Source organism: Pelecanus crispus, chromosome 4, assembly GCF_030463565.1.
Source record: "Pelecanus crispus isolate bPelCri1 chromosome 4, bPelCri1.pri, whole genome shotgun sequence".
In the NCBI taxonomy this organism is placed as follows: Eukaryota; Metazoa; Chordata; class Aves; order Pelecaniformes; family Pelecanidae; genus Pelecanus; species Pelecanus crispus.
The window spans coordinates 56287728-56299923 of record NC_134646.1 but is presented as its reverse complement, the minus strand read 5'-3'; the positions used below and the strand labels follow the sequence as shown (position 1 = coordinate 56299923).

General features: G+C 44.2%; 1 protein-coding gene across 1 annotated transcript in view; it reads left to right on the top strand.

The window, feature by feature from the left end:
* The window catches only part of PDGFRA (platelet derived growth factor receptor alpha), a 31307-nt gene extending 27600 nt beyond the window's left edge, over nt 1-3707 (top strand). The window contains exons 20-23 of the mRNA XM_075709076.1: nt 1227-1326; nt 1449-1554; nt 2267-2502; nt 3560-3707. Coding sequence (XP_075565191.1) covers nt 1227-1326; nt 1449-1554; nt 2267-2502; nt 3560-3707 — 590 coding nt within the window. The remainder of the gene's footprint in view (nt 1-1226; nt 1327-1448; nt 1555-2266; nt 2503-3559) is intronic.
* Nucleotides 3708-12196: the final 8489 nt, after the last annotated feature.

The following is a 12196-nucleotide window of genomic DNA, read 5'->3' as shown; positions in this document are numbered from 1 at the left end:
ATGTACAGTTCCCAGCTGGGAACAGCCTGGCTCATTCCTCAGCCTGATTAATTAGCCTCCCAGGCGGGTGGCTGGCCTGCTTCAGTAAAAGTGCATTGCCCAGATTTACTCTGAGCAGAATTAATCCTGCCTGTATGGTATCTACTACTGCCCCACGGCAACCCCAAGCCTAATGTTATTTTCTAGAATAAGTTGTCTTACAGCTACTTCTCAGAAAACAGCAGTTGTGCCACTATTGATGGTATTGATTACTGTAATCTCTGAGCATCATAGGATCCTGTAAATTTCCATTCACCAGCATCCCTGGGAGGTATGGGAGTGCTGTTGGATAGCTCGGGAATGGAGGCATAGCTAAGCCTGTGCTTCACTGCCCTACCTGTAAGGAAGGTTCTGAAACCCAGTTGTAGGTGAAAATCCTGCTTTTGAAAGGGCTGAGTTTTCTGGTGTAATATTATAGTATGCCTCCTCCGCCTGAGAAAGATGATGTTTCTCAGAAAGCAAAACATATCCTCAGCGGTGTTTATTAAGAAGGTCAACTTTGACATCTTGCTGCAACACTGACTTCAGCCTGAATGATCCTTTTACACATCAGCAATGTCTGTATGCTGCGGCCCCAAATGATCGCTTAACTGTGTCAGTTCAGGGGCCGAGTCCAAACTTTTTGACAACCCATGAACTCGACATGTTAGCTGTTGTCTAAAGCTAGCTGCCCAAGTGGGAAGGCTTGTGTATGGAGGGGACTGGCTCACACTGAGGCTTTGCCCTTACAGCCGGGATGAGGCAAGTAACTCAGGCCATGTCACTCTTAGCTGTCATGCAGGTGCCAAAGCCAATAAAACCAGACAGAGCAAGTGACTTGCCTAAGGTCACGCAGAAAGTCAGTGGCAGAGCAGAGCCGTGACCTCAGATCTGCCCAATGCAGGCTGATGACTCAACCCAGGTATCATCCAACCTCTGTGCCCAGTCAATACATTCTACAAACACCGTAAAGAGATCTTTTCTAAGTAGTACCTACTTCAATCTTTCCCAGCCAGTGTTTCATATCAGGGTTTAATGTGGTCAAGGCAATAGCTCCGATGTGAAACACTGGCTAGGAAAGGTTAATTTTGATGGCATGTCAAATTATAGCTTTAACAATTTTTGACATGAACAACAAGACAGTATTTGGGAACTCTGCAAGGTTAGTCAAGTACAGAGGAGTATTTTTTCTTCCCTTTTCTCTGCAGGTGGCACACCATATCCTGGCATGATGGTCGATTCTACTTTCTACAATAAGATCAAGAGTGGATACCGAATGGCCAAACCCGATCATGCTACCAATGAAGTGTATGTGTGCATTTGGCTTTTCCACACCTGGCCAGTTCTCCAGACAATTCTGGCTTTCGTTTCTGTTTGGTTACTCATTTTCCTTTACCAGCTGGTTAAATTAGTTTCCATCTTATCTGCAGGTATGAGATCATGGTGAAGTGCTGGAACAGTGAACCAGAGAAAAGACCTTCTTTTTACCATCTGAGTGAAATTGTGGAGAGCTTGTTGCCTGGAGAGTACAAAAAGGTTTGCTCTTTGGAATTTTCTCCATGTTTTCAATATACTGTTTTAGAGGGAATTGTAAGTGTTGTTCCAGCCATCAGAGCCACAAGCACTGAACTGGCATATCCTAACCTATGTGAATTACATGATTCGGACAGGGACATTGCACGTTCAGTGTCTGCATGCAAGCTTACTGAGAGAAGCAGTTCTGCAGTATTAGCTGGAAAGCAGAACTCTCCATTTCTTATTAAATCCTACCAACTCAATTTTTTTACTGGAGAGTGGTTTTTTATATATTTTCACAGGATTTTCTAGCATTGAAAGATTTCTAGAAAAGGGACTGCTTGGCCCATGTATATAATCTCCCTATCTCCCTCTCTGGACCCTGACACTAGCAAGTTTTCCCCTCATACTTCTGATACCTCTGGACAAGTTCTGCCTGCCCCATCATTCAGTGTTTCATTTCCCCACCTACTTTCACTTCCTTCCCCCTCTCCCTACCCCTCTTTCACATCTTTTTGTCTGCTCTGTGCTGCCACACTCACTCCTGCATCATCTAAATCTTATGCGTCAGTTCTCCCTTCAGATCATTGGAAGATGCTGGGTTTCTCTATCCAGTGCTGCTGGCTCATAGGGGCAGAATATTTGCTGGGTTAATGAATCACAGCTACTCACCTGAAGAAAGGCAGCCTTAGTGAGTAGCATCTAATGAGGGGTTTGAAATGAATATTTTCAGAGCTACGAGAAGATTCACCTGGACTTCCTGAAAAGTGATCACCCAGCTGTCACACGCATGAGAGGAGACTGTGACAATGCTTACATTGGTGTCACCTACAAGAATGAAGACAAGTTAAAGGACAGGGAGAGTGGATTTGATGAGCAGAGGCTGAGTGCTGACAGCGGGTACATCATCCCCCTGCCTGACATTGACCCTGTTTCTGAAGATGAGCTTGGCAAAAGGAACAGGCACAGGTAGGTACAGTTTATAGGTCATGTAGCCCATAGTGACCATTCAGGGTCATGTTTGGTGATGTGCATTAACACTTTTTAGCATCCTACTCCAGAAATGGTTTCCTTAGCTCTGTTGAAACTACTTATTGGGAAGGTCCCATGTAAATATGGTAGTATGACTGGCCACGGTGTTTTCAGTGGGAAAAAAACCTAATTTTGCCTCTTTTGTGACTGCCAGGGGAAGGGGACTGCTGGGAGGGTGCTCCTGTGTGTCACTGGGACTCCCTTGTTAGCTTGGACAAGTGCCAGCAGTTGTCTGGTGGCTCTCTGGGCACATTTTTCAACACATCTTGCCCCTACAGCTCAATGCCTTGGAGCTGCATATGAGATCTCAAGGGATTCATTTGTTCTGTGTGAGACCAGCTCCAAAATTTGGGAGGAGTTGTTTTTAATATCTTCCATAGTATTCTTTTCATTGACAGCAGGGTATCCAGGAGTTTTTACTGCTCCCTTGTCAGTTTGCATGACCGATTCCACTACAGCACAACAGTATAACCCTTACTGTGAATGGTGGGGGTTTAATTCAGCACTTAATGCGTAGTATATAGAATTAGCACCCTAGACACTTCTTTTTTATATTTTTGGGCTGTTTTCAAGAGGGGGATGAATGAAATCTCTAAGAAGCACTATGCAGATTAAGATTTATTACCTCTCTCTGTTATTATTCTTATTATCTTATTGTCTGTTATTGTTATCTTATTTTCACCTGACCTCCTTAGATTCACCTAAGTGACCTAATTGTCACAGCAGTATCATAAAGCTATTTCTCTAACAAGTCTTTGGCATAAAGTTCTTGGAGGGACATATGAACAACCTGCTCCTTTGAATTCCAAGGTTGTTTATTACTCTTGAGATATAAGACTTGTCATGTCCTGAGAAATGGGTGGTCAGAGTCACCTAAGATTGCACTGTGGGTCAGAAAGCATGTGGGGAGATGGTGTTCAGTTCTGCTAGAGACTGGAGCACTTACCCAGCCACATTTGCCATGTATTTTATCTGAGATGTTTGTCTCTTCCAGTTCCCAGACATCTGAAGAAAGTGCCATTGAAACTGGCTCCAGTAGCTCTACTTTTATCAAGAGAGAGGACGAGACCATTGAGGACATTGACATGATGGACGACATTGGGATCGACTCCTCAGACCTGGTGGAGGACAGCTTCCTGTAACCCCACGGACACCTTCCAGCTCTGCACACGGGGAAGCTTTCTGTGTCATCTACAGACTTTTGCTCCACAGAGAAAACCACTTTATTGCAATGTCAAGGATGTGAAGAGGAGGAGGATTTGTACAGAGAAACTCCCAGAGATGGGCAGAGGAATCAGCCTGAGTATGAATGAGAGACATGTTGAAGATGGATTTTTTTAGTGTTGCTTCTTGCAGTACTTCAGTAGCATCTCAGTGTTGTTTGCCATTTGAACTTGTAGGAGGACAAAGGAAAAGGCCACAAACAGACCAGTTTTGTGTTTCAAGGGCATTCATATGACTTTAACGGATCGAATTTCCACTGCAGCAATACTTCACCATTGTAATTATGTAAATAACTGTCTACTCAAGGATCTTTTGAGGTGCACATTGAACATATGCTATGGATTTTAAGAAGAGATCATTCTTGAATTTTGTGTACTTCCTCCCTCAATCTCAATCTCAATGTCAGCTGCTGTTGAACTATCATGTGAATTGAAGAACATGCAAAAACCACTTTTGGACCAAAAAGGTCTAAAACCACAAGGGACTGACCGGTACTACAAAACATGTTACTTTTTACCATTAATGCAAGTAAAGGGGAATAATAATAATAATGATAATAATAATTAAAAACCAGTCTATAATAGGTGTTAGAAACCTAGTAAGTCTTTATTAACTATAGAAGATAGCTCTTTCCAAGATAATACTACTACTGTTTTCAGTAACACTAAATGTATATTTTATAATCCATTGTCCTTCAGTAAAAGCACAGTCTCAAGAAACTTTTTTAAATACAAGGAAAAAATTTATGACCTGAAAATTTTTATGAAACAATTCTTTTATTTGGCTGTACACAGTATGGTAACTGCTCTGGTTAGCTAAAACTACTTTAACATGGAGAAAAATTTAAGATTCAGTTTCCTATCATGAGCTGAGTAGTTTTTCTAATCAGATATACTAGAATCAATTATTGTCCTCTGATTAAGTGAGGTTCTAAAAATTTAATTTAAAAAAAATAAATTTATGCCAGATTTCCAAGATGCTTGAGAATGGAAGATTATGATAAACCACCAGCAACATCCCATTATTAGCATTTCATGGGTACTCAAGAGAAATTTTATCCTGGGGTTAGCTGTGAAGAATCAATTTGATATTTGAACTGCTCAAGGAACAAAGACATCTCTCCCAGCCTGGAACTCCAGAATAAATAAGCAGAAATAATTCTGCAGCAAATATTCCTGTCCTAGTTTTCAGGTTTAAACAGGAACAGAAAGCTCTGACTATTATCTTTGCAGACTGTAACAACAAATGGTAATTCCTTCCAAGAGTGCTTTTCAGAAGTGCATGAAAATGAATCTGCTGTCAGCCTGCAATAGTTGTTTTTTGACACCACTTATATGAACAAAACATTATGATTACTGCTATCACTGTACAATGTGTTATTGCGATATGATGCTTTGGAAGACTTACATGTGAAAAAAGGTACATCACTGCGAAGGGCCCCCTCCTTTCTGGTGCTCAACTTTCAAACGTAACCTTAATTTAGTGTGATGAGTGCCTCACAGGACATGCTCAGCCTGTGGCACAACACAACCAATGCAAATGCAGTGCAAACTCGTCCCTGTGTTACAGTATTTTTCCTAAAAAGTGTGAAAGACCAACTAGCAGTGACCAACAGAACATGCTGCCATGTTAAACTACAGTTTAACTTGAAATGGCCCTAAGAAAAGCTACACAAGTCCTCTTGACTTCACTTGTGGACAGTTGTGGATCAAATGAAAGCAAGTGTAATACTGTCAATGTTACAGGCAAATAATTCTGTGTCTGGGTTTCAAAATATCACCTGGCTGAGGCCACGTACAAGCGTACTGTAGATGTGAAAACAGGACCTGAAGTGAGGCACCCACATTTTTCAACCCTGATGGAGGCTGACAATCAGAAGGAACCGTGAGTGATGGTGTATCCTCCACTTCTTGCAGTCAACAGATCAAGACCGAGTGTCTTCCTGGGAGCCACGCTTTAGCCAAACGTATGTGGCTGAGCTCTGTACAGGGACAACTGTGAAACACAAAGACTCTCAATATAGCCAGGACAGATGAGACTATGGAAGTCTCCCTCCAGCTATGATCTATGAATTGAGGAAACACAACTTGTCTGTTGGATATCCCAGATATCTGAATGGCCACTTGAGACCACACATGCCTGAATTTGCATGTGCAGTCATTGCAACTACACATTCAAATTAGGCAAGCAATTTCATCTGCATTTTTGCACATGGCCTAGTGTTCTTCAGGGTTTGAAAATCAGCCCCAGCATGTTTTATTATACCAGTTACTGGAATCCAAGGACATTTTCATGTGGTCTCCCCTTCCCCTCACGGGTTTCATTCTGTATCTCGCAGCGCATCTTGGGGCTAAACCCAAATGGTGGATGTGAACCAGAGCTGGCTCACTTTCCCATGCATGGTAATGTTGATTCTCCATCCTGTCACGAGTATGGTGTAGATGAACGGCATCCGCAGCAGGGGTCTGGCCAAACCCAGCTCAGTGCAGGCTTGGAATCAGATAAGCTGGTCTGGAAACTGGAATGAGAAGCAGAGGAAGAGAGAGGGAGAAGTGTGAGAGGATGATTTGTTTAGTTTTAAAATATTATCAGTATTACAGACGTTTTCTTTTATGGCTTAATTTTTGAGAAGCCACTGGAAGAGATATTCCCAAAACTTTCACTACAGTAATTGTATAACGACAATCAGCATTAGCCTATGAAACACAGCTTTTGATTTGGAATGGCCAACCAATTCCTTACAGTGTGATCTGCAACTTGTACAAAATGGTCCTATTACATGATGAAGGACGTGAGATATGGTGATGTTATACATCAATATGTATATAAGTATTTTTATATAGACTTCTAGAATACTGCCAAAACATTTATGACAGCTATATCACTGCCTTTGTTTATATTTTTTTTACTGTGATATATTCCACAGGCACGTTAACTGTTGCACTTTGAATGTCCAAAAATTATATTTTAGAATAATAAAAAAGGAAGTGTTTCCAAAATGATGGCTGTTGTGAAATGTTTGAAGAAGGGCAAACTGGCCTGAGTGATGGTAGGCACAAAATGTATTTCAAAAATGCCCCTGTTGATATTTTGTCTTTGAAAAAAATCCTGTAAATTAAGATCTCTATATTTCAATAAATGATATATAATTTAAGGATATGTGAGGGGTCTATACTCACTTATTGGAAGGTGGTTATAAAGAATCAGTCTTGCCTGGGTTTTTTTTTCTCCCAAAAGGTTTTTGGTCAACTGAGTGCTCTGCAAAGCCATCGGGCAGCAATGACAAGCAGGTCTCTGAGCCCTTCCAGTGGGCATAGTGGGAAGTGCCTGCAGCAAATGACCTGGTTAGCGAGTGACATCTGTGGGGAGCCATATTGTCCCCCAAAACATGGCAGATGCGGTGCTCCAGCGACTGCTGCCCGGAGCAGAGCATGTGCCCCGAGGTGGGCACTGGGCTCCCTGCATGAGATGAAACCCTTCTTGACCTTGGCACTGTGTGTGCTTGGGGGGTTCGATGCCTGCTGCTCTGCACACGCTGGGGCAAGGGGGGACATGAGACGCAAACAGACATGCTGCGCCACATGGCTGAGGTGTATGCTCTCTGCTGCTTCTAGCACCAGTGTACAATAACGGGTTTTATGCCAAGATTGCTTTTAACAAGAGACTAGAATTGACTTGTGTCAGTCTTTAGCCTAAAGCTTTTGATGATTACAGAGGATTAGGTGGTCCCACCTTGAAATGGCCATGGTTTCTCTGCCTCTGGCTGCAGGGTTATTTTAAACTTATGCTGAGCTCACCTTCTTGTAGTGTAGGTTAATGGTTGGACTGGATGATCTTAAAGGTCTTTTCCAACCTAGATGATTCTATGATTCTATGATTCTTTATGAATCAAACCAGATTTTGTCCTATGGTTCTGTGCTCCTGCAGTAATTAATTTTACACAGTGGATGTAAATGAATGTGAATTTGAGAAGAATTGCAAGATTTCAACCTGAAAACAGAGTTAAACTTGTCAGCTGTACTTCCTGCACTGAAGCCTATCCTGGTTTGCCAGCAGGAGCCAGGCAAGGCTGGCTGTGGGAAGGCCCTGTGAACAGGTAGGTTAGCAACCTCCTGTCCATGGAGTGGTCACTTGTTAAAACATGCTTGGAGATGAACTCTCCATCTAACATCACTTTCTCCTTCACCACTTCCTTGCAAAGCAAAACCCCTCCTCACTTCAAACAGGGTGCAGCAGCCTGGACCCTTGCCTTAGATAAGAGTTAGAGCAGCTTCCCTCTCCTTTGTGTCCTTGCTGAAGAGGAGTCTTTATCCTACAACACTGCATAGAGACAGAATATTTCCTGCCCCCCCAGGGGTTCGGGGAAGAGTCATGGCAGCACTTGTGTCCTTATGTCTGTCCTGTTTGGCCGTGCGCCTGCTGTTCTAGAAGTTCAGCAGCTGTGTGAGACATGAGGACTGATGGACTCGTTATTCCTTCTGTGCATGGTAAAGGGTGGTGGCAGCAAAATTCCTCTCTATGCAAGAGCCTGCAGCTGGGTACAGAGCTCAGATTCGTTTCTCTATCCTCTTCTTCCCCTTTGCAGAGTGGGAATGTAATCTCCTGTGTGTAGGGTATGGCTGTGCGTGCCTGTGAGCGTGTGGGTCCACGTTGGGGAGCATGGGCAGTGAGTGCCTCACCCTCTTGCTGAAGTAGATCCATTTGGGGCAAAAGCCTAATCTCTCACTCCACTAATAACCACAGTCCAGGTGTCCAGTAGCGGGAGTCCCGCTCATTGTCTTGCTCCCTGTCTCAAGGCTTCTGCAAGTATTTGGCTGGAAATGTACCAAGGGAGCACACTGGCACATGGCACAGGCAGTCTGCCCAGGAGAGAGGAGCTGGGGGGAGAGTGGCACTGTGCCCAGAGCAGCAGAGAGGGGCTGGGTCCTGGCCAGGAGGAGAAGGGAAAGGTAGGGAATGGCTTTCCACATGGGCCCTATCCAGAAGGCTTCAGTTTATGCAGGTAAACAGACCATTGGCTAAGCTTCTGGATTGCTATGAGTGGTGCAAAAGGGGAGCAAGTCATCCATCCATCCCAAGATGCTCCCGGTGGCTCTGGGAACCTCAGGCATGGTGCCCTGGCAACTGTCTCAGCAAGTCAGCCGAGTCCCATCACCTTATACCTGTCATTAGAGGTTGTGTGGTACGGGAGCTGTGTGCTGGTGTAATCTGGGGAAAGATCAGAGGAAAGCAAAGGAAAGCCTTTTGTATGCTCAAAAATAAAAAAGAGGGAAAATCTCCTCATGGACCTAGGCTGGCCCATGAACCCTGCAGCTGAAGCAGAGCCCATACGCTGTGGGAGTCCCACCACTGGAGCCTACAGCAAGGCAAAGGGTTGAACTCAGCACTTGTGGGCTTGTCCACCTGGGCCCGTCTCTGTCCTGCACTCCTTGGCACAGCCAGCTCGCGTCAGACCAAAACACAGCAGGCGGCAGAGGAGGCACCAGCCCCTTCCTCTGCCAGCACTGATGGTCAATGCCTTTCAAAGGGAAAACTCATCAAACTTCCAACCCGAATTCATCCCCATCCATATACCTGGAGGTAAGGATTTGGGACACCTTTAAAAATTCCAATGTTACCTTACATTTATTAAGACCTTTACTGAAATAAAGAGCCAAACTTTTCTTTTCAGAGTTGGCCACAAGATGGAAGCATCAGACAAAAATCTGTTAAATAGTTCTTCTTTTCTTCATCTCTTTTCTGTTTTTGTTTCCACAGCAGCACAGATGTGCTGCCACTGCAGAGGCAGAGCAGCTGGAGCCTTTACAACAATAGGAGGTAAAGGAATACATATGGTGTCCATCAGCTCCAAATGTTTTGTTTGGAAGAACTTTGAACCTGTTACGATAACCATAGTTTTCCATAGGATGAGACCTGCCATAGACACTCCTTAAGAATGAAACATGTACTCAAGTCTACTCTTACCAAAGGGAAAACTGAAACAGTGTCATGGAAGTCAAGGAAGTTGCCTGGGATTTTTCTAGGCCACAGTTATCCATTTTGTGTTACAGCATACAGTCCAAATTCTGCAAAGCTGGAAACTTCACTGGCAACTGCCATGCTATCCCTGGTGTCACTGAAGGACACTGCCTTTTGCCTCAAAAAACTTACCTCTAGTGGAGAGAGGGAGAAATTTAGAATAAAATATGATTTTAAACATGGCGAGGAGTTAGACCTGAGATATCCCATACTCATCTGAGACTGCATCTGTCTCCTCTGTGTTCATGCTTTTGTTGCTTTGGTGTTGTGCTGATAGATGAGGAGCCAGAAGCACTCCTGAGCTGAGGACCAGATCCATGTGCCTTTGTGGTATTCAAAAAAACAAAGAGTTGGGACCAGTCTAATGTATGTAGCCAGACCCCCAAACTCTAGCCCTCAGAAGGCATACAGGTTCGAGGGTTAGTTTGAGTTTGTAAGCTATTCCGAATCCTGCAGCAATCTGATGTATCAGACATTGCCATATCCACCCTGCCATTAGCACTGCTGCACTCTGCCAGCAGAAGCATCGCCTGCTTTATCATTTCTTCGTAAAAGTGATGCAAGGTTTATAAGAAGAGGGATGTGATTTATTGCACCAGCTGATACAGCTGAAAAAGAATGAGAAGTAACTCACATCAAGACTTAAGGTAGGGCTTGGGTATCTAAAAAGTGGGTTGTGTTTTCCAGCTCTACTAATTGGCCTCACAAAAGACATCTTCTGCATATTACTTCTGGGTGGCTGAGACAACAGTCATTGTGTTGTCAGCAGTAGCATGTGCCAGCCGATGCCCGAGTCTTAGAAATGCCTATTTAAAGGTGTGTCTAAGCTTGGAGCCACCTTGTCAAAGGTAAGCCAAGCAGGTGTGCACTACCAGCAACAGCTCTGCAAAAAAGTGGCTCCCACCAGCAAGTGTATTTGGGTATATTTGTAATTATACCAAGTGCATTTGTGAGCTCATTGATTGATTGCTTTCAAAAGTAGAGTTTTGTTTTGCTCACAATCTATTTGACATGCAAAATGATGGGTGCTTTGGTAGGTAAAAATGCTGCTGTATTGATGTGGGAACGATGTCAATGCTTTAAAGCCAATCTTCAGTTATAAAAAGAGTCTACTGCCGTCATTTAACCTGGCATGCTGTATGACACAGACCAGAGGGTTTTCCCAAATTAATTCCCATTTGAACCAGAGCCTGTCATCTAGAAAAAAAGCAGTCTTTTCTCATCTCTGTGAATCCTTGTGTAAATATCAGGTTTTGCAGCTGCTTACATGTGAGACAAGTGTTATTAGTTCAACACTCTGGGCATGCACCAAACCAAGACTTCTATTTCCACACTGTTTGCTCAGACGAGCTCAGAAACCTGTTAGCCATCATTTCTAGTCTGATCGGCTGGATGAGCAGGGGAGTGGATTTCATCAACATATTTCAATCACTTTCAGTGTAGTTTCTGGTGGCTGCCTTTGGCAGTTTTGGTTAGGTGTGTACAGTACTCTGAAGCTCTGTGTATGAAACAGGAGTTCCTCTGGCTGGAGGCGGAGGTGGACTGGCCTGAAAGAGGAAAGATGGCTGTTGCCCCAAAAAATGGTATAACTTTTCTACTTAGTAAGAAAATGTGGGTGAATTTAGTTAAACGTGAGCGTGTTCACTCTCTGTCCCAAGACCTTCTCATGCTTTTCCAAGCTGTGCCTCCCAGTTGGATGGCCCAGGGATATTGCTGTAAGCTGAGCAGGAGGAGTGCCACTGCTGCCCCCCCGCCAGGGCTTTGGTCAGAGCTGCCTGCGCTTGGCTTTTATGTATGCAAAAGCAGGAATGGACAGAGGACCCTCTATACCAATCCCAGCTATGACATAATGTAGCAACACAGAAGTTTGGGCCACTGCCTTTGGCTGCAAGCACAGGGGACTGTCCACACTCTGTTGCAGCTGTGGGCTGGTCGGGAGATGCTCGCCCTGGCTGCAAGGCTTGGCACGAGTAGTGAGACGATGCTGGGGCATGGCATACTCTGCTTTTTTCTGCTGTCTTGCTAAGACTGCACGATTTGTTCAAAGGTGCATTTGACTTGGCTCTTTTTCCTCGCACCCACCCTTTTCATCTTCCCCCCCGGACAAGCGGGCTGGGAGCTCTGCTGTATCCCTGCCCCGCTTCTGAGTTGGATGACACCAGCCACTGCCAAAGGCCAGGGTCGGAGGGGTCCAGCACTGCTCCAAGTCACTCCCGAAAGTCTGCACAGCTAACGCGTTTCCACAGCTCCTCCCTGGATCCTCGGCTGTTCCCCTGGCAGTGAGAAACCCTCAGAATTAAATACCGTGAAAAAGCGTTGAAAATGTTCACGAGAAACTGCATTTTGAGAGAAAATGCGTTTGAAAATGTCAGAATTCTGTAAAAGAAGA